The sequence below is a fragment of the Lontra canadensis genome, unplaced genomic scaffold (assembly GCF_010015895.1).
Source record: "Lontra canadensis isolate GAN:19392208 unplaced genomic scaffold, GSC_riverotter_1.0 scaffold16, whole genome shotgun sequence".
Lineage (NCBI taxonomy): Eukaryota > Metazoa > Chordata > Mammalia > Carnivora > Mustelidae > Lontra > Lontra canadensis.
In genome coordinates, this window is record NW_022631010.1 from 19,260,659 (window position 1) to 19,286,468 (window position 25,810).

At 46.0% G+C, this 25,810-nt stretch overlaps 1 protein-coding gene across 1 annotated transcript in view; it reads left to right on the forward strand.

Moving 5' to 3' along the window:
• The window catches only part of PCSK2 (proprotein convertase subtilisin/kexin type 2), a 256,536-nt gene extending 231,075 nt beyond the window's left edge, over positions 1-25,461 (forward strand). Inside the window, exons 9-12 of the mRNA XM_032859225.1 lie at positions 3,250-3,465; positions 5,559-5,659; positions 12,303-12,530; positions 23,474-25,461. Coding sequence (XP_032715116.1) covers positions 3,250-3,465; positions 5,559-5,659; positions 12,303-12,530; positions 23,474-23,960 — 1,032 coding nt within the window. The 3' untranslated portion in view covers positions 23,961-25,461. The remainder of the gene's footprint in view (positions 1-3,249; positions 3,466-5,558; positions 5,660-12,302; positions 12,531-23,473) is intronic.
• The last annotated feature ends 349 nt before the right edge of the window (positions 25,462-25,810 follow it).

Consider the following 25,810-nt stretch of genomic DNA (forward strand, 5'->3'; position numbering starts at 1 on the left):
TACGCCATTGCCTCCCGAGTCTCTGGGTGAGCCTCTCACACCCCAGCGGGGCTTTGGTTCTCCTTGACCACCTGTTCTCTGGATAAAATTCCCTCTGTTGAACTGCCCAGTGTGGCAATATTTGCCTGACAGAATTTTGATTGATACAGTACATATAATAGGATGTTAAATTTATAAGTTGACTTGGGGAAAATGGACATCTCTGGGATGCTTTCTTTCTATCCAAGAGCATGATAGGTTGATGTGTCTTTCCATTGGGTCAGATCTTCATCTGTATCCCTCCAGAGAGTTTCAAAGTCTTATTTAGTCCTTAGCTCTTTTTGTCCTTTTTTTTTCATTTCGTGAGTTTCTTTCTATGTTTTTTATCCTTTGTGTGGCTAACATAAATGGTGCCACGTGTAGGCTTGCTGTAAGGATTAACGTGTAGTTAAATATGTTACTTAGTACTTAGTACTAAGTACTTAGAGCAGGAAGTGGCCTAGTAGTGCTGCTTCTGATTATCATCTTGGTTTCTTCCACGGTATTGTCCCACTGATTATTGTTGGAATATGGGTCCTAGTTGTTCTTTCTCTGTTTCTGCCCAGCTCCTGTTCAGTAGGAGCTAGGAGCAGAAGTGGATCTTGGGGCATCATTTTTACAGGAAAATGAGGTTTGCCAATAACAGACCCATCCCATGTGGTTATGAGAAGCACACCTCTAGTCCTTCTATAGATATCCTTTTCCCATGCGACTGTCCCCAGACTATTTGGGGACTATTTGGTGCTGATACCAAATCACTAGTACCGTGGATATAACTACTGTTACCTGATGTAAACACACACACACACACACACACACACACACACCCCTTAGGAAAACAAAGCTTAATATTCCTAGGAACCCCAGTATTCTTGTGGGCAGGTCTGACAGTACAATGCAAAACTAATGTTTGCGGCTTACTCTTAAGAAATAGGCTGACAGTTGCCCTCTGTGAGCCAGCGGCTTGCCAAATTGCCCCAAAACTCAATAGTTTAAAGTAACCACGACTCACATCCTACTCCTGGGTCTCTAGGTCTGCTGGGTTGTTCTGCCAATCTGGGCCAGCCTCGGCTCCTCGAAGCTGGTCTCACACATGCATCTGTGGTCAGCCTGGGGGGTGAACTACAGATGGGCTCGTCTGGGGTGGCCTCCTTCACGTCTGCTGGGTGTTGCCGGGGTAGTGAATCTGACTGTGCTCTATCATCAACTAGAAGGCTAACAGGTTTGTTTCATGTGCGACAGAATTGAGAGAGAAGAGATAGGCACAGAGCTTCTTGAGACCTATGCTTGGAACTGACAACAGCACTACTGTCCACCACTTTCTCTCGAGCAAAGCAAAGACGAGAAGCCAGATTCAAGGGCAGGACTACAAAGTCACATTGTAAAGAAGGCATGAATACAGAGAAGCCTGACAAATGAGAGTCACAATTGTCTCCCACACACCCGACACCACGGTGACAAGGTGCTGATTTCCTTTTTGCAAAGGTTTCTTTGTCGCACTAGTAGCCCAACTGTGGTTTGGGTCGGGGGAAGTTCCACAACTGGTGGGCTTTGCCCATTCACACGAATTCACACCTGTTTTGCTTTCATCGGCTGCCACTGCTTGATGTTGAGCCCAGTGTGAGTCTGTTTGAGAGAGCGATCCCGTACCAGCTCTCAGGATGGTAAACTTCCCTCTCTGTCCTGGTTTCTGAGAGCTGGTTTCGATGGCGTTTTCCAGTATAGACTGACCAAGACGTAGCAGGCCGTTCCCAGCTGGCGGCTGAATCAATCTTTGTTGATGTATCGACTCAAGTCAGTCACGGGCTAATTAACTCCAAGTCCTATTAGAAGCAATCGAAATGTCTTTTCTCACTGTCAGTTGGCAGACAGATCTTGGAGGTAATCTGGTCATCTCCTAGCCGTCTGGCATCTCTGCCAGGATGCCCCTGAGTCAGGACCATAGTGCCCTGGTGGCCATGCAGGGACAGACTTTTTCTGCCACAGCAGTGTGTCTTCTTGCCCTTGAGGGTTACAGAGCCACCCTGGGCCAGGCTGTCCACCTGTGCTCACCTCCCACACCACTGCCCTGCTGTGCCCACCTCGCCCGCAGGGGAACAAGAGGAGCCCCTGCCCAACTGCCCCCAGGGTCAGAACATAGGAAGCCCGAGGGAAGGGCCACTTCTGGGTTGTGGAGATGAAACGAATAGTCCTAGAAGTCAGAACGGGAAAAGAAAAACATACGCAGTAAGAATGTGGTTGAGCAGAAGAACAACGGGAACCGTAGGTATTCGTAACTAAGCTTGCCATCCATAACCAGTTAGCATAGGCAGTAATCACTGTGCCTATCATTATGTATTTGAAGTTATTTTTATTTATGTTAAACTTTCTTCCTCTATTTGGTGTTCCCTTACACAGGTTAAAATGTCATGTACTACTGTGCTTAAAGGAATTCTAGGGGCGCCTGGGTGGCTCAGTCAGTTACGAGTCTGACTTTTAACTTCCACCCAAGTCATGATGTCAAGGTCATGAGGTTGAGTCCCACGTGGGGCTCCATACTGGGCATGAAGCCTGCTTGGGATTCTCTTTCTCCCTCTCCCTCCACCCCAACCCCCCAAAAGAATTCTAGTATGATCCAATCAGGTAAAAATATATATATACACACATGAGCATGTCTATACATATGATTTGCAAGATTTTTATATTTTGGAGTAAAATGTGCATCTATATATATGTAAATGCATATATAAGCGATATATAAAATCAAAAATATATAAATATCTTTGACCTCTTACAGAGCTAAGTATAAACATATATGTACATTTACGTTTTTGCTGAAAAGTGTCTGAAAGGAGGAATAGGAATTGAGGAATAATGATTACAAGTAGGAAGGGTTTTTCTTTAATTTTCTTTTCAATATACTCTGGTTTTTTTCACCAGAGTAAAAAGTACAGCTTTTTAAAAGAAGGTTACTTGTAAATTTTAAGGTGAGGTGAGGTGACCCCCACCTCAAACAGTAAATTAGGGTAACTTCCCGACACAAGAACGAGAATGCTCAAGACCTCAGGGGCAGCAGCATGGCTTTTCAGAGGGACAGAATCACACCGAGCTGCTGAGGAAGGCTGGTACCTGAGCTCCCTCGGGAGCCGCCGCCTCCTTGGGCCAGGACCCTGGCAGCCCCGGGGCAGGCGCGCGCGGAACCTGGTGGCCTCTCTCCCTGCGCCCCCCCCCCCCCCCACCCCGCAACCCCAGGGCCGAGGCGGCAAAGGCAGCATCTACGTGTGGGCCTCCGGGGACGGTGGCAGCTACGACGACTGCAACTGTGACGGCTACGCCTCCAGCATGTGGACCATCTCCATCAACTCGGCCATCAATGACGGCAGGACCGCCCTGTATGACGAGAGCTGTTCCTCCACCTTGGCCTCCACCTTCAGCAACGGCAGGAAGAGGAACCCCGAGGCCGGCGTGGTGAGTGTGGTCCCCACCCATGGGGAGGCAGTGGAGTGCACCCGTGCTGCCTGACGCCATGCAGACGCTGGGTGACTTCGTGAGCTACCACTGGATGACGTCACCAGAGGAAGGGGCTCTCCCCTCCTACCCTCAAAGGGTCTGCACCTGTTTGGAGGCTCTTGAGATCCATTGTCTTCCAGGCCTGATAATGCTTTGTTACCAATGTAGAGCCATGCGGTGTGCAAGTTGGAAGCAATAATTGTGATCTCTTTCCAGCTCATTTTCCATAGATTGTCTTTCTTGTTTATTGTTTTGCCTTGCAAAAAGTGGTGAACTCTAATGATCAAAAAGTTGCCTCAGCACACCACTTTAAAGAGCTAATATTAACAACTGGGCCGTTGTGCCATCTGAGCCAAGAACCCATCCATTTATTACAGCAATTAAAAAATAGCCTCCATTGGAGGACTTCTCTAAGTCCATAAGCCCTCCAGTGCACACATGAATTTTTTCAAGGCAACAGTAGTGGTTTTCACCATATTTTAAAATATATCCATGATTGAGGAAACAAAAAGTTTAAAAATCCCAGACTTGGATTATTTATTGCATTTTTCTGAGCGGCACTCCCTTCCTGGGCATCTTGGTAATATGGTGAATTTTCCAAGTCCCCTTAAAATATTTATCTAGAGAACATAACGAATTTTTTTGGATCTCTTCCTCTCTCTGGGTAGTTCACTCACATATCACCCTTTCCGTAGAACTTCCAGCCTGGAATTTGGGAGCTTGTTCCGTAGTCCTGCTTAGCTACAGCTCGACTGGCCACCTACCTCCACTGGGGTCCCCCAAGGGAGGAAAGGAGCTCAGAACACAATCATGATTACCAACCAGAATTCCAGTCCCAAATTCCTGCCTGGGCTCTGCCTTGGCAAGCTGGCCTGGCTCTCGTGTGAGCCAGGATGTCTCTTTACCCGGAAGGGACACAGACTTGACCTGGCTCTCTCTTTGGTCTTGGTGAGAACAGCGAGTGTCCCTCCTCCTCCCAAGCAGGAGGCTTCAGCCTCTCCTAACTTGGGGGAACTCTATGGACAGAAAGGGAAAAGAGCAAAGCAGAAACAAAGCGAGGGAAACCCCAATACTGTTGTGCTTGTGATGCTTCATACCTCCCCCTAGAAAGTGTCACTCCCTACCCCAAGGGTGTCACTTTGTCCTCAACCTTATCTATGACTCTCTGCTTGGATTGGGGAAGGGCCTTGACTTCTACCTGAATATTGTAATTTTCCCCAATAGTTGTCTTAAACCTCCCTAGTACTTTGTCCTTCAAAATAATAGGCCCATATGAGGATTCTACAGACAAACAGAGGAAGGAGAACTCCTGTAGCTTAAAGGTGATCATAATGAAAACCCTTGCTTTCACCCCGGCCCATTGAAAAATGAGGGCTTTTTTTTTCTCTTTGTGAAAACCCTTTAAAACCTGTTTGATCAGTCTCCCCACTTAAGAACTGTGGAAGCAATTTCTCACACATCTGCTATCTTGGCTTCCTGAATCCCAGCATCTCTTCATAAGATATAGAGAAACATTCTCTTTTTAATGGCCTGTCCTTCTAGGCAAACTTCAGCTGAGCATGTTTATTCTTCCATCTTTGGGAAGGACACCCTTTTGTTTGTGAACGGAAAAAAATGATGCAATGGCATCTGGGTTTTCCAAACCAATCCCAGTGCAAAAGTCCTCCCCATTGCATGGATTTGGTGGTAGTACCGACTTGTCACTTTCCACCTATAGGGGTTTTCCTTTCAGAATCCCAGAAATAAATGTCTCTCTAGTTTCTGGAATAACTGTAAATATGCTTGTCTTGAAACATTTGACTTCTTTTTATCTTGTGAACACTAATAACTATAACTGATTGTCCCTTTTTGAATGGGCTACTAGGAAGCTCAAATAAAATATGTGGCAAGATAGACAGATGGATGCTAAGCCTATTGTTACCTTTATCTTAATCTTCTTCAGAACGAGGCAGAGTTTAAATCAAAGAAACAGATAATCCTCTGCTTCATATTGTTAGGGGATTCGAAGTAGAGTGACCTCTTCACTCATTACTGAACATCTTCCCTTTCAGGCGACTACAGATTTGTATGGCAACTGCACCCTGAGGCATTCTGGGACATCCGCAGCTGCACCTGAGGCAGCTGGAGTGTTTGCACTGGCTTTAGAGGCTAAGTATGTTTCCATCTCGGGGCAGAGGGTGGACTAACATGTGTCTCTCCACCCAATCCCAGGTGCCCGTGGAGGCAAAAGTGGGTATGGGAGCCTGTGGAGGGTCAGGGCCAGTGAACTGTGATGGACATTTCTAAAGCAACCATGGGCCCCAGATGATAAACACACACAGTCCACAAATAACATCCTTAGGAGAGCTCAGGACCAAGCAGGGACACACAGATCTTTCTTTCTTTGTGAAAATCATCGTATTATCCTCTCCGGATTCTCTGGCTATTTTACTTCAATAATACAATCAGCTAAATGAAGGAAAACTATTGCCAAACTGGTATCCAGCAAGCTCTTTCAGAACCCGTGGCAAGGAGGGTGCTCTCACTCAAGATTTGTTAACTTATAACTTATAACTTATGAGTTCTCTTTCAACACTGATGTAAGGTAGACCATGAAATGGACTTTACTGAGAAACCTTCCAAGTTACAGGTAAGAGGAGGCTGTCCTCTCGGTTCTCACCATCCCACGGAGAAGACACGTATTGCTGTTTCTGGACACACCTTAAATTTGATCCTCAGCAGAGGTTCCTGCCCACCTGTCATTTTGTCTTCCCTTAGGGCAAGCCAGAGGCTGGCCCTGGGTTTGAGGAATGAGCATGTGGGCTTCAAGCATCACCCAGGTGCTGGGAGCACGTATGCCCAGGCTGCAGGGGGCCTGCTCAAGAACGGAGCACCAGCCAGTGTGAGAAGTTGGATTCAGGCCCCTGGGGAAGGGGTGTTGATTTCCCATCCTTGTCAGCCGTTGCTGAGCAACTGGAGCTTCTAGCATCCATCTCCGGGCAATCCTGCTCGTTTCTCTCCATAAATACAGTGTGATTTCTGACTTACAAAGGAGGTAAGAGTTGATTCTTAGATAGGAAAGGACTTTGAAAGATTCTCTAGTCTGATACTCGGTCTTCAAGCAGGAAAGGCATCACCGTTCTCCTTTTACAGATAAGGCCCCACATTGGAAGTGACTCCTCTCTTTGAACCAGGCCAACCTTTGATTCTTCTAACAAAAGTCATGTGGAAAACTTAGGATTCCAGCAGACGCTGATGGAAGTGTGTTTCTATTAAGTGAGGAGACTAAAACTTCTTGAAGATGAAACAGTTCATCTCAAGGTCTATCTGGCCCCGGGTGTCCGAGCTGGCTCTGCTCACTCCAGCCAGGAGCAGATAAAGAGAGGGAACCTGCTGTTGAGCCTTGCAGAGAACAGGAAGAAGGGGTGCTCCAGAACTGAGAAGGGGGTTCTGGTCACCCTTTAAATCTAAGAAGGTAGACCTTGACTCAAGTCTCCCTACATTTTGGAGAGCAAAAAGTCAATTGCTTAGGCCTTTATGCACACAAAGGGACAGTCCAAATTGATAAAGTAATGGAACAAGGCTGTTGGATCTCTGAACAGGCTCATGGGCTCTGCAAGAATGAGTCACCATTCTTTGACACATGGTTGCAGATAGCCTTACAGAAAAGAAGTCACCATGCAGGTCTGTTTTGTTTCGGAGCAATGGTCATGATTTTAATTCTTTCTTGCCATAAACAGGAAAAAAGTGATACCTGACAGGTAGTGGTTCAAGTCCATTGTAGGATCTAGTCCTAAAATTCCTGAGAACACCAACTGCCTGATGTGAGGGACAGCCCCGGAGACAAAAGTTGGTGCAGGCAGTTTATTAAGGAAGGGCTCTCCAGAGAAACCAGGCTAAAGTAGAGGATGCAGGTTAAGGATGGGGGAAAATCCAAGCAAGGAAGCAATTTCAGAAGTTCTGGCCTCAGCTCGATCCCATGGGGAGCTCTGCAGTGTAGATGATGCCTCAGGACTTGTTCTTCCTCAAGGCAAGGATGCTGGGCTGCTATGTTCTGGCGCTGGTCTGTCACCAGCTGAGACCCATGCCCTGGGAAGGAAACTCCAAGGGATTTCTGGCTTTCTATACCTATAGCAAAGCGTCTCTAGCAGCCAGCAGTTAAAACCAATGGTCAGAACAAAGCAGCCCTAAGAGAGAGTCCAGAGGGAGCAAGAGGGAAAGCCACTCCATGAACAGTTCCTACAGCTAATCTCTCGTTATTGTGATACCAGACAGCTAGAAGTTCTTGGCAACATAGGACAGCTGTTGAGGGCTGCTGGCCACCCACAGGTCCAATCAGAAAGCTTTTCCAAAGCAATTCGAATGCAATAAACAAATTATTCCATGTAAATCTATACCCATCAGAACCACAAAAGAGGAACAACCACCCCCAGGACTCCCAGGGGAAAAAAGGGAAGCCATTTTTCCTTTGTCCCTCCCAGTCACTACTTTCATAAAGTACTTTTCTGACAAATGCTTGAAAATGACTTCTTGAGTCCCAGGGAATATTACTTATATTTCCCAGTGTGATCAACACTAGAAAAAATTTCAAATGATTTTTTTGCCCCAGAGGGTGGGAGGGTGAGGGTGGGGTGGGGTCCGTCTGGGACCCAGAGCTTTCTGTGTGTTTCTAGAGGGCTGAACTAGGTTTGAAGGGTCCGTCATAAAGAGGCCGATTTTTGGCTTTAGAGAACCATCAGTAAAGTGGCCCACATACGGGACTAAAATAATGTTTCCAAAACTGACCTTTTGGGAGACAGATTTTTTTTTATACTCTTTATTGAAGTACAATAGACCCAGAGGAAAGGGCACAAATGTTAGATACAGCTCAATGACTTCCTACGAAATTAATAGACCCATGTAACCAGCATCCGAATCAAGCAACAAACCATTACCTAAGCACCGGGTGTGCTCTTTTGCGTAATAACACATCTGAGAGATTCCTCCATACTGTTCTATGTGGTTATAGGTTGTTCATACTCATTGTGAATTACTCCACTGTATAAATGAATCCTTGGGTTGTTTCCAGTTGAGGGCCATTATGAGTCCTATTGCTATGAACATGCTTACACGTCTTTTGGTGAACATAGGGATGTGTTTCTGTTGGGTTTATACTAGGGAGTCAAAAGGCTGAGTCATGGGGTATACATATGCACAGTTCCTGTAGATACCCCGAAAGAGTTTTACACAGTGGGGGTAACCATTACCATCCCTCTGGCAGTGTGAGTTACAGGTGCCCCACATCCTTGCCAACACTTGGTATTGCCAGTCTTCCACACTTTAGCCATTCATATGAGTGTTCAGTGGAACTGTATTATAGTTTTAATTTACATTTCCCTGATAACTGGAGAAGTGAAGCACTGGGGGTGGGGGCTAGTTTTGAAAATAATACATTCCTACATCTCAGCTAAGAGTCACTGAATGGAAATCTCTGGCACTGGATGGCCCAGGAATCTGTCTTTTCAAGCCCTGTTCCAGGGACTCCAGTCCTGGGCATCCAGTAAAGCAAGAACTCTATGAACCTGTGAATCCGGATACTGTTGTATGGCAGCTGAATGTCTGGACTCTGCCTCTGGCTAGGTCAAGATTGGAAACAAAATCCCAGATAACAAGAGCTAAACTGAGACAGGGTTTTTTTTTTCTGTCACGGGAAATATAATACAGAGGTTGGGAGCCCAGGGCTACCATGGGGGGTGCCACTGGGATTTGGGGAATCTAGCTCTTCCTAGATCTCTGCTCTTCCACCTTCATGTTCTCCAGATGCTGTTGGGGCGCTAGCCATCAAGTTTACATTTCAGATAGGAGAACAAGAAAAGCAAAGGGAAAAAAGAAATCCACCAGCTGAGTCAGCCTTGTTTAAAGGTTTTTCAAAAAAGCCCCATCCAGTAGATTTTGCCTACTTCTAATTGACCACAGTCCTCAAGGGACCACCCTAGACTACAAAGGAGGCTGGGAAACTTAGCTTCGGAGCTAATGATATTGCTGTTCTGAATAAAATTGAGGGTTTCTTAATAGGGAAAAGGGAGGATATACATGAGGGAGACAATAGTTGAATCTTCCAGCATCTAAGTGGGTGATTATTCACCTCCTCTGGAAATCTGTTGTCTTATCTTAAAAGGACATGGGGCAGGAATCTAAATTTGTCACTAGTCCCCACATGATTCTGATGCAAGCAGCTCAGGGTCACAGTCTGAAGCCCCCTGACTGGGATAACACAGGGACCCCACTGGTGGTTTTCTTGCCCTTGAGAGCTCCCCCATCGTGGCAGCCCTCCCTTTTAAAATATTGAGTTGTCTCTCTGTCCCCCTGGACTGTAGGCTTTGAGAGAGCAGGGACCTTCCTAAGGAGGACCTTCAGCCAAAACAGTGCCTGGACCTGATAGACGCTTAATGGACCTTTATGGAATTATTTCACTGTGCAGTACCTTACCATATATCTGTGCCTTATTCTCCAAACTATTAAATGCTTGAGAACGAGGAAGAACATGTCATGTTATTAGTCCTATAACACTGTTCACGGTGACCTTTATATTGTAGATAATCTGTAAATTTAGTTTTTTATTATTTAATAAGTATGACCTATAATTCTTGCCCTACTATGGTAAGAATAAAGCTTTATGCAGATGGAAGAAATACTGTTTCACACAGTAGTGTATGCTGTCAACTCTGAAATTGCTCAGAAGGGGGAATGAGGAGGGACTTAGTTTTACCTCTCAGACATACATAAATGGCTGGCCAATCAGTGTCACCGACTCAATAGCATGAGAATATAGACTACCTCTGATTTATTCCAGAAGTGAGAAGATCTTGGTTCTGACTGGTTCTCTCTGTCTCTCTCATGGGCCCCATGAGAACAAATCCACGGAGAAACGTCTATCTCCAATGTCTAACATCCCTCTCCAAGCTCCAGGAAGCATAGCAGATTTTTGTGGCCAAACCCTTAGCAAAGATGGTAGATAATCCACCTGTTAGCCAGATCATCTCAAGATCACCAGATTCTCATTTATCAACACTTCTGTATTTAATGAATTCAGAATCCCACTCTGGCAAAATACTCACTGTAATCAACTTCTTGAAGTTTCACACCATTCACTTGGGTCCTAGGGACCATATATCCAAGATATGTTTATAAATTTCTAAAATGAGTGGTGGTCCTCCTTGAAACTTTCTCCTTAACCGCTGAAGGTCTACCCTGCAAGAGGACATGAATCATTGGTATCTTTTGGTTCTAATTCAAAACTTCAAACCAGTGAATGCTGCATATGCTGAAATTTTATCAAATGAGTTATGTTGTTCCTAGTCTTGAATTATCTGACTTCCAACAAGAACAACAGTGCAGCGTTGTTCCAGCTTTTTGATTTGAAATAAATTTTGTGTTGCAACCCACAACATACACATACACACACAGAGTTTTATGAAAAATAGTTTCTTGTATTACATGCAATCCACACTGTTACTCTTTTCTGTTCTATTCTGCTCATTTTTTAATGATAGTCCTGTTCATTAAATCACTGGTTCTCAAGCTTAGCTCTCTGTCTACTAGAATGACCTGGAAAGTGTTCACAATTTCCAAAGTCTGGGTCCCACTCCCCAAGGTTCTGACTTAATTTGTCTAAGATGTGGCCTAAGCAATGGGATTTTAATGTCCTCACCAGGAGATTTTAATACGCAGCCCAGGTAGATAATCTATGCAGTAAATTGATTTCCTGTCCCACAAATGGGTCTGACTTGCACTTTGAAAAACACAGGCAATGAGTAATACTAGACACTGATTTCTCAAGACAGTGGCACCTGCAAAAAGATTTGTTTATCCACTGGACAAACAGTGTACCAAGGGCTGCTGTCCTGGGCACTGGGGATAAATATATACTGAAGGTACAATCTTTGCTGTTGAAGAAATGACAGCCTCATTTTCACAAATGGAGCATATCCATGTAGCCAACACCCAGATCAAGAAACAGAGCACTGCCAGCACCCAGAAGCTCCCTTGCACCACTATCCAATCCCTCATCCCAAGACTAACCACTAACTTGACTGCTAACAGCATAGATTACTTGGGTCTGGTATTATACTTTAAAAAAATGGAATGATACAGAATGTTTTCTACTAGGTCTGGCTTCTTTAGGTTGACATTCTATTTGCAAAATCCATCTGTATTATTCAGAGTAGCTGTGGTTCATTTGTTCTTATGGTAGAACAGTATTTCACATCCTGCAAATACATCTCCATTGGTTTATTCATTTTATTGTGGTTGGACATTTGGGAACTTTGTAATTTGGGCCCATGAACATTCCAATACACATGTCAGGTGGATATATACACACATTTATGTGGGATGCATACCTAGGAATGGAACTTCTAGGCCACAGCTTAGACACTTGCACAACATAAGAAGATACAGTCAAGCAGTTTTCCAAAATGTTTGCAGTAATTTACCTATCCATCTACAAAGTATGCGAGATCCAGAGGCTTCACATCCTTGCCAACACTTAGTATTGTCAGTCTTTTTCAGTTCAGTTCAGCCATTCCAGTGTGTGTTAAAATGTGCATTTGAAGTAAATTTATTTAAGTAAGAAAGGCAAGATTTTGAAATTTATATGTATAATGGTTCTAAATGATGTGTGGAAATCCTCCCCTTACTTGCAGGTTCATAGATGTTCCAAAATCCTACATGGGGTCTATGTTCTATCTTAGTCATTGTGTCTCTTTCCCTCTCTCTCCTACCTTGTGCGCTCCCCCCTTGCCGTGCTCTTGAATCTTTCTGCCTCCGGTATCCAGCCTGGGTCTGACCTGGAGAGACATGCAGCATCTGACTGTGCTCACCTCCAAACGGAATCAGCTTCACGACGAGGTCCATCAATGGCGGAGGAATGGGGTTGGCCTGGAGTTTAATCACCTCTTTGGCTACGGGGTCCTTGATGCGGGTGCCATGGTGAAAATGGCTAAAGACTGGAAAACTGTGCCTGAGAGATTCCACTGTGTGGGAGGCTCCGTGCAGGATCCTGAGTAAGTGCATGTGGAAAATATCCCAGAGAGGGTGCTATGGCCTGGGCAAAAGATTCCCTCTCTGTCAGCTTGAGATGCACTGGATTTGAATCAGAGACAATCAACTTCCAGTCAGAGCTGTAGAGAGACATAACTCCAGGGAGCCCCACATACATAGAACACCATTAGGGGGCTCGGAACCCCTGGTCTGAAGTATGATCCTTTACTGTTTCAGTGGCTTATACCGTATTTTCTTTTAATTTTTTTTTTTATTGTACCATATTTTTGAGTGCACAAGTCATCCAGTGTAACCAGGTCCCAGATCGGTAAACAGACCATGATCATGACCGATATCCCAGATGCCCCTTATGTCTCCTTCCATCATTGTCTCCCCAACAGTAACCTTAAAACTCCATAGATTATTTTGCTCATTTTATACCTAATGTAAATGGAATCAGACACTATCTTCTCCTTTATATGTAGACTCTTTAGCTCAGAAAGCTTCAATCATATTTAGTGTGTAGTCATTTATAATTATTTATAGTCATTTATAATCATTTATAATCGACTACTTGTAGTCATTTATAGTCATTGTTGAATAATGTTCTATTGTATGACTAAACACAATTTACTTATTCAGTCTACTTGTGGGGCAACTTAAGGACTTGATTTGATGTTGAGTGAGATGGATAGCCATCTGGAGGGATGTGAGTGAGGCATTTACACAGAAACCACCGTGCTGATCACCTGCACCTACTTTTCTTTTAACTTCCCATCATGGCAAGAGGATTGGACAATGAGGACCCCTTTGTATTTCATTTCTCTCCTCATCAATTCATCAGTGAGATGGAAATAGCAATGTTTATCATTATTTTCAGTTGAGATATTGTTTACATACGATGAAATGCACAGAACTTAAATGTATTACTTGAGTTTTGATGTACACATCTGGGTAACCACCACCTGATCAAGTGATGGAACGTTCCATTGCCCCAGAAAGATCCCATGTGCCCCCTTCCAGTTAGTTAATCGCCACATGTTATAGACACTCATTGTTTTCATTCCTTCCCCTATAGATTAGCTTTGCCACTTCTTGGACTTTATCTAAGTAGAATCACCCAATATGGATGTGTCCGATTTCTCTGACCCAACGTTATGTTTATGAGATCCATTCACGTTCTCGTGTGTAGTGGGAGTTCATTTACTTTCACTGTTGCATAATGGTGCGTTCTGAGAATACACCTATGCTTATGTCATTTAAACAATGATAAAATGCATCTCTCTAACCACCCCACAGCAGCCTCATTTCTGTTGGTCATCTGAGCTTGGCCAGAGTCAGACTGTCACCGTACATCCTCCCTCTCCACTCGCCCTCAGTCTTGGATCCTCGGGAGTTGTGTAGTCGGTTACAGACCTAGATTCCAGTCTTGATTTCACCAAACTGGACGATACTTTTGACCTCCCTGACCTCTCTTTTAACAATTCTCAGCCTTTGTACCCTGGCCTCTGTGGCAGGATAGGTGATGTCTGTGGACCCCATCTCAGTATGACGTCTTTAGATGCACTAGATAAAATACATAGCACTACAAAGGAAGCCAATGACACTGAAAACCAGGTATAAAAGTTTTGGAAAACCAAATCTGTGATGAAGTAATATATGTCCTTTCTCTTAGCAACACATTACATAAAAAGCTCCCGGTGGCAAGCCTAATGGCCACAATCATTTCAGAACAGGGATGATGACCAAAATGTTACTATAAGATACTGTCAGTCATTGTAATGGAATATGAACATCTCTGGGCTCTTCAAACTCTAAGGGAGTGCTGATACTGCTCTGGCAAGTGGCCTGCATTCAGAATCAAAGGAGAAGCTACGTTTTCCTTATAAGTTAGGAAAGTTAATACTGGGGGCGGGGGGGGTCATTCTTCTGTCTAAATTCTTACACCAACTGGAATTCTTTCCTTATGTCCCCAAAGCGAAAACCTCTTCTCTCTTTCCTCGCAGTAAAATGGGTCTAATAACTCTTTTCTCACCAAGCTGCTAGGAGACCTTAGTGAGACAACAAATGTAAAACTGGTATCTAGTAGGCACTCAATAAATGTAACTTGGCCCTTCCTTCTCCTCCATGACTTTGGACGCTCCTAATTCATGCTCATGAGAAAAGGAAAGATGATAATCTCCTGGAATTTTGGATACCATAATTGATTCCTATATGAATTCAAAATTGTGAGTCCCTGGGACCCACACTCTCTTCCCAATGTCCCACCCAGTGTTGGGCCAGCATCCTCACTGATCACTTGCCAGGCTCCCAGAAAGTGGTACCAAGTGGGTGTTACAGAGCTGCATGGGTCTTCCCTGGACCAGACCATGATCTCATAAGCAGAGCTGCTGTCAGCACTAGGTGGAATAGGAAAGCATCAGAGCAAGTCCTTTCTCTAATAACTTTTTAAACAGGGCTGCATGGCATTTCATGTGCCAGTAAAATCAGCAGCTTGGCTGCATTCCTGTCCCTTTTCCCAAGGCTGCCATGTACCTACGAAATTTCTGTTCATCCTTGTGCTCCTCAGTCTGGTCCTACAGTTTTCACTGTGTCCCAGACAAATTTGACTAGGTCAAGGTCACTTGGTCAAAGTCAAGGTTGACTCAGTCAAGGTCAAGTTTAAGTGAAAGAAGCAATTAGCTTTTATTGGGCACCTACTGTGTGCCATGTGCTTTACATCTGCCTAAGCTTCCTAGCCAGCCAGCCTATTGATGGTATGCCTTACCTCACGCAGGCAGGCTATGAATATTTTGTGGTATGAATAGCAAAGTGGTTCCATGCTGTGTCTCAGGGAGAAGTGTCTCCAAGGTGGCTGGTGGGAGGGCTTTTACATAAACTATGTGTGTTTCATCCTTGTAAGTCCAGAATACATGTATGATCATTGTTACCTCGAAACGGGGGAGGAAGCCAAGAGGCAGAAAACATGAGAAATGTGCTCAAGGTTACAAAGGTCTGACCAGGACTTGAAACAAATCCCATCTGCAAATCCCAGTGTGTTTCATTAGATGATATTGGCCTTCAGGAGCTCCTGCTGTGCCCTTGGGCCCTACGTTAGGCTCTACATCAGAGAGCCCTCCTCTCAGCTGGACAGTGTTATTACAGGTGAGGAAAGGCTCAGAGAGTTTAAGGGTATGCCAAAGAAGACCTAGCTATTGAATAGCCAAACTGGGATTCGAACCCAGGTTCCCTGATGCCAACACCCCACCACTTGAGGGGCCTCTCAGTATACTCAATGATCCCCCACTGGAGAGGAAGTGAGGCTCAGCCCACATCAAAGGGTCTGAGGGCAGTAAGACTTCCCTGGGGACTTTGAAACCCTTACCAATCGGGTGGGCCCACTCCCCCCAGACTCCATAACTGCTATCCCAGAGACCTTATCACTGCCAGGGTCTACAAAAAGGGTGACGAAAAGGAGACAAGTCTGGGAACTTCCGTCCAAATAGGAAAAGGAAGGATAAATCCAAAGTGAATGTCCAACGGACATTGACCACTCTACTGCCCTCGTTAGAGTTCAAAACAACCCTTTGCGTGATTGGGAAAGCCCAGGAGACCTGGAACGATGGTGGAGATGTTCTGTATCTGAGTGTCCTGTACAACAGCTCATGGTTAGGGAGCACTAAGAAGGTGGCTCATTTGACCTAACTTGAGTTTAAGTTACAATAGCGACATATGGCTGGTGGCTGCCGTCTTGGATGGCTCAGCTCTGACGCCCTCTGGTAGTTACACCATCCCAGGAGGGATGCTACATAGTGCAAACAGAACAAGAAATGTCAATTGAATAGCAATTCTTTGAAAGTGTCCAGAAGTTGAGCCTGAAAGAGAGCCGGGCCAGTCCGCTTAGCCTGTGCCTCCCCCAGTGTCCCCTGCACGCGGGTCCACCACTTGCTCCCTGCACACAGATGGCAGGACACTCCAGCAGCCCTGAGGACTCCCTGAGGTGGCCCTGGGAGCTTGCAGGCACAGTAATGCCACTACTAAGAGCAGCTCCCGGATGGTCGCCAGGTCCGGCAACACTCTTCTCCCATAGGAGGCTGGTGTGACCACTCTCCTCCACACGGAGAGAACAGGAAGCTCAGAAAGATAGAGTAAATGGTTCTAATTCCCAGAACCAGCAACTCCAATGTCCACCAAAACCCTGGGCCCAGGACCTCCTTCCTTTGTTGCAAAGAGGGAAAGATTTACAGAAAGGGACTTGGCAGGAGGGAAAAGCTATGGTGTTTGCTCCTCTCCAGAAGCTCAGGTAGGGCCCACACATTGCCCAGGTGCCATGTCACGGAGGCACGACCCACAGTCAGCTGCACACCAGCTCCATCCACAATTAACAGAAAGGAGTGAACAGTTGCAGTGTTTAAGGCAACGGTCAGCTCAGTCAAGGTAAATGTTGATGGCTGACCTTCTCTTCTGAGGTCACGCCAGGCAAGGGTGGATCGTTGACGATCTTTAGGTTCTACCCATTTGTGAGGCGGGGGGAGGGAGGGGAGCGAGGCGGAGAACATGGGCTGTAACGGAAGACAGTTTCTCTTTCCAGTTTCTGAGCACATGCCATAATCCCCATAAATGTTGAATTTGGAGCCAGAGGCAAATCCTTCACGTTATAGTTAGGGTGCACAAGGCCCAGCAGCTCACAGCTCACTAGAAACTTTATCTAATATCAGCAGCCCAACTTTCAGTGGAAGGAAACTGGAAAGCCAGTTGAGCACAGGCCAGAATTGCGACCCCCCCACAACGCCACCCCAGGGACGGGAACCTAGTGTGTCTTGTTCACTGCTGTGCCCTCAGTGCCTAGAATTGCCACCTGGAAGTCATATGGGAGATATTTTCTGAATGAGTGACTGTTCAGCCAGCAGCACCTGGGTACAAGGATGATGGCTAAGTGGTGGCAGTGAGGACCGGCAGATCAGCCAGGAGGATTAGGGACAGAGGTCAGCCTTGATGGAAGGCCTCTGTGTCACCCTCATCCACCCCACACCTGAATTGCGTTCTCAGACCCAAGTGAGTGAGCCCTAGGGCAAGTGGGCGTGTTGCAAATCTCAGAGGCTGGTAAGGTTGGTCCTTAGGGTGGCACCCAGGCTCTGTGCAAAGAAGGACCTGGTCACCCTGAACCACACTCCTGCGGGACCGGGATAGAGGCATCAGCAACCATTTGCTGAGACGTGCAGGACTGCCCAGAATCAGCCCCCGAGTGGGGTGAGTGCCAACTGTCAAGTTTATAGGTTTCCTTGACATTCATCTTCCCAGAGAAGCAACCAATTTGAAAACCAATTTTCTAACGCAACTTTATCAGCCGAGTCGGTGAAGGGTGCTCAACAAAAATATGGAGGAAAAATACAACCGGCCATGAGTGTCTATACAGAACCAGCCATGCGCGGTGAGCGGAGCAAAGCCAGGTCCGCTCACCGGCCAGAGGAAGCCACGTGCCCTCCCCCCACCCCCAACCCCTGGGATGCTGAAGCGTGGGGTGAGCTGTCTGGCACAGACTGTCCCCATCTTCCCCTTCACTCTGTGCCGTTGAGGCTGTGGCAAACTATGAATTTTAAGTGACTTTGGAAGTGGGTGTTAAAACCTGATAGGAATTCCAGTTGCAGCATGGTAGAGAGAGAGGCTGTGCCCTGCGTCAAACCAGCTGTGGGACCAGGGACAGGGTCACAGCCAAGCCACGGTTTATCCTGTGTTGGTTAATGCCCACCCGCCACTGTTACCTGGGAAAGAGAAAACATCACAGAGCCTACCTGCTGAGTGTTCTTCTGTGATGGCCACAGAGCACAGATCTTAGACCCTCCAGGGTGGCCATTATTAGTACTATCATTATTAGTCTAATAAAACAACTGCCATGTCATAACTAATTATTTTTATCATGCAGTTGAGGGTTGAGAACACAGAGAGCATTACACAGGTGTCTCCCTGGGAAGCAGAGCCCATTTCTAGACACGAGGCAATCAACCACTTATTTGCAACAATGTGCAATGAATGTATAAGACAACCTCGGGTCCCCAGGTGTGTCTTTGATAGGACTTGAACACAAGGCCTCTGTACATATTCTCTAAAAGTTCAGAGAGTAACTCACACCTCTTGATGGGTTCCTCACTTTTTTACAGCAAATGAGTTCTGGGACATGGTCTGTGTGACTAAAGATCTAAGAAGAGTCTCTTTTGGTTCCATAAACAACCATCTCCTATTTCAACCTTTTCTTTTTTTTAAGATTTTTTATTTATTTATTTGACAGAGATCACAAATAGGCAGAGAAGCAGGCAGAGAGAGAGGGAGAAGAAGGCTCCCTCCTGAGCAGAGAGCCCGATGTGGGGCTCGATCCCAGGACCCCGAGACCACAACCTGAGCTGAAGGCAGAGGCTTTAACCCACTGAGCCACCCAGGCGGCCCTTTTATTGAGAGAGAGAGTGCAAGAGAGAGCCCCCAAGTGCACTTCTGCACACACACCAGGGGGAGGGAGGAGGAGAGAGAGAGGGAGAGAGAGAATCTCAACCAGGCTCCATACCTCACATGGATCCCGACACAGGGATCGATCTCAGGACCCAGAGATCCTCGCCTGAGCCAAAATCAAAAACCCAGTGCTTAATGGACTGAGCAACCCAGGTACTCCCTATTTCAACCTTGCAAATTGACTTTCCTGAGCAAATAAGGATTTGCTTTTCTTTTAAATAAGGATTATATTCCTTTTCTTCTTGTAAAAGCAAAATATATCACCATAGGAAAATCAGAACATACAAGTGAACCAAAAAAAAAAAAGAGAGAGAGAGAGAGGGAGAGAGAGAGAAGTAGTAAGAAACACCTGGCAGATACGGTTCCTTCGCTCTCCCAGTGCCATGATGCCTGCCAAGAAGGCTCCCTGAGAGAGGAGCTTGCCTCCTCCAAGCTTGCTTCTCATCCAAACTTGCCTCCTCTGGAATTCACTCAAGCCTTTTAATTTCATCTCAAAGTGCCTTAACATTCCAAGAAGAACCCACTGCTCTCTCAGGGGCTTGCTCCCCACACATTCGGTGGGCAGTTCACACGCAGGGCAACGATGGCAGAGTTTTGCCAGTGGGTGATACCTCCACAGCCCTGAACAAGCCAGACTCCCCAGGGTGCTTGGAATGGCCTCCAGCCCCTGCCCACACCCCAATCCCAAGGCTACGGGGACAGTTGATGAATTCTAACACAAAGTGGTGTGTTGGTGCCCACTCCAGTCTGTCTTCTGCTTTCCAGGATAATGCCCATCCTGTCTCAGCCTCCTTCCTTCATCCCTCCCTCCAGCCCTCTCACAAATGCATTCCCTCATCCGTTAGGCCAAACAACAGGCAGCCTGGGCTCTAGTCTGCTCTTCTGCAGGGAAAGGGGCAGCCAAGTGTCAGTAGTCAAAGCTCAAAGCAGCTCTGGAGGGAATCTGGAAGAGAGACTGCGTCCACTGAAGCCCCCCAAAAGCCATGGTGTGTGTTGTGTGTGTGTGTGTGTGTGTGTGTGTGTGTGTGTGTGAAGGTCGTCTCCGGTTTGATCCAAAACAGATTTCTCTCCCTCTATCATAAGAGATCATCTCGGCCCTCGTTCCTTTACGGGACCCCCCATTGCACGTGGGCTGTGGATCTCATTCCCAGCTACAGTAGCCGTCCCATCTCTGGTTCTTAGCCAATGGAAGAAATATTTCCAGTTTTCCCCCTGGGGAAGCAATGTCACTTTTCTGCCAGAGATTCCACAAACTGACTTGTAAAGGGACTGTCACTTGGTGAATGCCAGTGCATAAGTGCCCTGAGTGCAAATAGGGATAAAAAAATGATTTTTTTTCTTTTTAGAATCCTACTTGTGTTTTGGATCCTTGTCATAATAGGGAGTATTGCATTTGACAAATGACTAGTGATGCTCTGTAGTACCCAAAGTGACTAGTATTTGAGTAAGAGTCTTTAGTTGTTGGCTTATGAATTTGCTTCTTGAATTTCTCAAGGTGGCCTGGCCTGAACAGTAGGAAAGGGGCTCAAACTCAGCACAGGGTCTCTTCCTGCTGTGGGCTCTGTCATCATCTGCTATTCCCTCCAGCTGTGCTCCTTGGAGAGTTCCAGATTCCCTGAGGCTCTATTCTAAAAAGAAAGCCTCCATTCTGGACCTGCCTGCCTGTCTGTGTAGAATCTCAACAGTAGAACATGGCATTTCACTCATTCTTGAGGTCTGGATGTTCCAGAAGCTTCCAGCAAGGTTGCCAGAAAACCAGCAGCACAGGATCCACAGTTCTCCTGGCTGCTTTTCCCAGAGCCTATGAGCCATGACAAAAACGGAATGTGCTCACCACAGAACCCCGGAAAATTTTCTAATGAGTGGGGTTGGTGGCATCAGGTTCAGATTGAACATCTGCAAATAATTTAGATATGTGCTATCCAGTAGAGAAGCAACTAGTCACAGATGGCTATTTAATAAAATTAAATTTAAATTAATTATTAAAATTAAATATAACTAAAAATTCAGTTCCTCACACTCATCACGTTTCAAATGCCCCATAGCCACAGGTGGCCAGTGACTATAATATTGGACAGTTCAGATATAGAACATTTCCCTCATTGCAGAAAGTTCTGTTGGCCAGCTCTGGTCCAGACATTTGTGAATATATGATGTATTTGAGTGTGTATCTCTATTTTATCTACACAGCAATTCTTCAGTATAGGAAGTAATATCTCCATTGTATGGGTAAAGAAAATGAGCTCAGATGGTTCAAATGCTTTGCCCATAACTGGACCTTCATTCTGCCCAAATAGCTCTCTACCTATGGGCTAGAGCCCGAAAGATTGGTGGTCACGTATCAGTTCATCTGTTATGTTTCTGACCCTGTTGAGAAGAAATCGCATCTTTTTTGAGAGATCTAGCTAGGATCTTTGCATACTCTGACTTCCAGAGCCTAATGCTTGCTCTCCACCAAACTGGATGATTTCCCCAGAGCGTGGTACCGCACCTCCACCACCACCACCACTAGATCTCCATGGCCAATGGGTATTTCATGCATCAATCAGCATCAGCATCCATGCAGAGGGCATATAATGGCAGCACTCCATGAAACTATTAAAGCATATATTTTGAAAGTTCCTCAGGAGAGTATTGACTTTCCCAATGAGCCACCGAGTAAGTTTCAACAAGCCCTCCCCTCCCAGGTCTGTAGCTTTGCTTCCAAGGGTCATGCAGAACCAAGGCTGGGCTCTGAGCTCGGTGTGGGATCATCTTTTCATAAATGGGCTCCGCAAGACGTGTGTTTTAAAATACCCACCATTTTACACTCCAAAATAAAATATCCTATCAAGGAAGGATATTCACATAGGGAAAAGCCCAGGGAAGTACCCCATAGTACTAGGGGAGCTAGTACCATGATCCCGGCACTATGCTCCATGTTTCCACACATGGTCTGATTTAATCTCACAAAACCCACCCACGATGACAGTGAGACTTCGAAGTATGCCAATAATTTGCCCAAGCTCTCCTGACCAGTAAGCATAGAAGAGAATTCTAACCCAAATGGATTTATTCCCAAAGTCTGGAGTCTTTCCATTACACCATGCAGTTTAATGTGGTTTACTTTGTTATGTTTCTCATGCAAGAACCTTTAAGCATCTTGCCTTCAAGGGAGGCCATATCCAGGAAGGAGATCGGTTGTGTGGAAAGTCAGCTGAGGAATGCTTAGGCTGACCCTCCATGGGGCTCCAACTCTGTGACCAGAGAGGCTTCTAAATTCCCCTGATCTTTCAAGGGATACTCCTTCACTAGGATTAATAACCTCATTTCAGCTTTTTCTGTGACAGTGATTACAATCACAATAGCAATAATTTTATTTTATTTATTCATCTGACAGAGACAGAGCAAGAGAGCGAGCACAAGCCAGGGGAGAGGCAGAGGGAGAGGGAGAATCAGGCTCCCCACTGAGCAGGGAGCCTGATGCGGGGTTTAATTCCAGAACCTTGGGATTATGACCTGAGCTGAAAGCAGATGCTTAACCGATTGAGCCACCCAAGTGCCCCAGCAATAATTTTTATTTATCAAGATACTTAGCACTTCAAAAGAAAGGCCTTATGAGGTCCTGTCTCAGCTCATAACTTTGGGACAACTTTGGGTTGTCCCAAAAGTAGACTCAGGGGGCGCCTGGGTGGCTCAGTCGTTAAGCATCTGCCTTTGGCTCAGGTCAAGATCCCAGGTTCCTGGGATAGAGGCCTGCATCAGGTTCCCTGCTTGGCAGGAAGCCTGCTTCTCCCTCTCCCTCTGTTGCTCCCCTCCTTGTGGTGCCTCTCTCGCTGTGTCTCTCTCTGTCAAATAAATAAATAAAATCTTCAAAAAAAAAAAAAAGTAGAGGTGAGATTTGGGTGCTGACAATTTTTTGAGAGAAGCTCCCAGGAAACGCCAGTGACAATTAGAGATGTGAGACAGGGAGGAGGAAAAGAGCCAGACAGGAGTGCATTGATAAGCAAGTTGTCACCATACGCAACAGGGTGGACATTGAGGTGTCCCACTGAGGGATGGATGCCAGGGTATATTCCCCTGTCGCTTTCTATTCAAATCACTGGTAAGGGGTGGTCCCTGAGAGGTTCAGTCCCTGACACTTTGGGGCTGCCCTGCACATTGGCTGAGCTAGCTCTCATGATGTGGGGAAAGTTCCAGAAGAGCAGCTCATAGATGCCAATACCTGAGGTGCGAAGTGGTCAGAACACACGGGAGCCACAGCTGCAGATGAACTCAGAGAGAGCGTGGAGGGAGGAAGTAAGAAGGGCGTGGGCAGCCTCCACTCCATTTCCCCTCCACACAGAAAGTATGGGTAAGAGCCATAGGTAAGGAGCTCAGGCTCACGCTGCTGGTCTGTCTGATTAGCTCCAAAGCCCCTGCTCTTTCTGGCACCTGCAGCTGCCTTCAAAACCCCAAGTATAGTGTGTCTACCCCTTATCATATCTCCTCATCCCTTTGCCCTCAGGAAAATACCATCCACTGGCAAGTTGGTGCTGAGCCTCACCACCGATGCATGTGAGGGGAAAGAAAATTTCGTCCGCTATCTTGAGCACGTCCAAGCTGTCATCACAGTCAATGCCACCAGGAGAGGAGACCTGAACATCAACATGACTTCCCCGATGGGCACCAAGTCCATCTTGCTGAGCCGGCGTCCAAGGGATGACGACTCTAAGGTAGGCTTTGACAAGTGGCCTTTCATGACCACCCACACGTGGGGAGAAGACGCCCGAGGAACCTGGACCCTGGAGCTGGGGTTTGTCGGGAGCACACCTCAGAAGGGGGTGCTGAAGGAGTGGACACTGATGCTGCATGGCACGCAGAGCGCCCCTTACATCGACCAGGTTGTGCGGGATTACCAGTCCAAGCTGGCCATGTCCAAGAAGGAGGAGTTGGAGGAGGAGCTGGACGAAGCTGTGGAGAGAAGCCTGAAAAGCATCCTTCATAAGAACTAGAGCCGCAGCCGGGCCTCGACTGCCTCCCTCCCTCCCCCATCTCTGCCTCTCTGTCCTCATTCCACATTCTGTCAGGAACCTAGCAATTACTGTCACTCTCTCATAAGCGATTCCAACCTCTCAATCTGAAGCTTCACTCACTGTCAATGATTTTTTTTGTCGCAATGGACGCAATCTTTTTACTTCTGTGCCCCAAATACAGTGTTCCCACCAAAACCTCTGTCCTATTTGTGACTCTAAAGTTCTTTATTTGTGTCATTCGGATAGGCGATAGCCAGCAAACAAAACTGGGACAGTTTCCCCTCCATTTTGTTCCTATCTGAGAAGAGAATGCATGTAAAAAGCCACATGCAGTGACTCCAAGAGCATTTATTCGTGGTCTCAGCTGAGGACCTGCTACACAAAAAGGGAAAGATAATAACAGAAGGTAAGCTCTGAATGTCTAAAGCACAAAAGATGCTGTAGGTCCTTTGGGGGAAAATGTTTGGAATTTAGCAAGATTTTTCAGTGACGTAGATGAAGGTAGGGTGATGCACAATTCGCCATCCATGACAGCCCTAATCACTGGCTGGGGAAGAGAGGGTCAAAAAGCATGAGCGTTGGAAATCGTTCCACCAACACCAACAGCATAACTTGTCCTACTCAGCCAGCGTGATCCATGTAAAAACCTCAGTAGCGTGGCTGTCCTTTCACCAGCTGCTCTTCTGTCACGGTAGAATCTGCTAGAGAAGCCCAAATTATTCCGTTTGTATAGAATTCATCCCAGCCCCAATTTTCTGGGGTTCCTCACATAGCTATCCGAAAGAAAAAAAGGCGAGGGAAGTCTGGCAACACGCCTAGGAAAGAATAGCTCGGTGGCTTAGAACACAGGAACGTTCCTCTTCCTCAATCACTTTGGAGCTTCTGAATCTGATGTGAGTAGTGAGATGAGTATTTTGGGTGCACATACACTTGGGCTTTGATCTCTAAAACATATGGTTGTGGTTCTTTGATGCGTTGGGGAAATGGCCTCCATTCTGGAAGAGGTGTGTGAAGGGTGAAGGGGATGTGTCTGAGGATGCGGACCGTCATTTGTGTGGAGCCTCTTCTGCCAAAGGGGGGACATGCTGACCCATCCCCTAGCAACAGGGGGCCGAAGGAAGCAAGAGAAGACCTCCATGGGGAAAGCACACAGTTACCATCTTGACAACTGAGCAACCCCTGAAGATGTTTAACAGGCAACCCAAAGGTGACACACTCCTCCCCCTGCTGACCCCGCAAGACACAGCACCATTTCATTACCAAATAGAAATGCTTTCTATTGGACCCATCATCGCTTTGTTTTTTATCCCAAGGATTGGCCCCTTTATGGGTTTGATTTGATTCCGGAGAACTGATCGACCACTTCTGGCTGCATTTCTCCCTTCCTGTGGGAGCATGTGGCTAAAGCTCAGAGTTCCTTTCCTTAAAGCCAGCAACGCAAGGGCACTAAGTTCCATTCTTTGGAGGTGGCGACTTTAAGTGAAAACTCTGGAAAACCCATTTTCTTTCTTTTCTCTGCCCCCCCATATTGGCATGTATGTCTGTCTTCTCGAACACCATATGACCTTCTCTCTATAATGCTTTAAAATGTAATAATATTTATGATTTTTAAAAGAAGTTTATTACCTGTTGTGAAGGTCTTTTTAAACCAGTTTAGATTTAAAGAAAAAATTAAGGGAAACCATCAAAAATTCATTTCATATAACAGTCTGAAAATAAACCAAAGGACATTATGTGTGCTTATGTGTATAAGTGCACACAGAAATATATATATATGTAGACTATATACACGTGTGTATGTATGTGTGTGTATATATACACTTGTATAA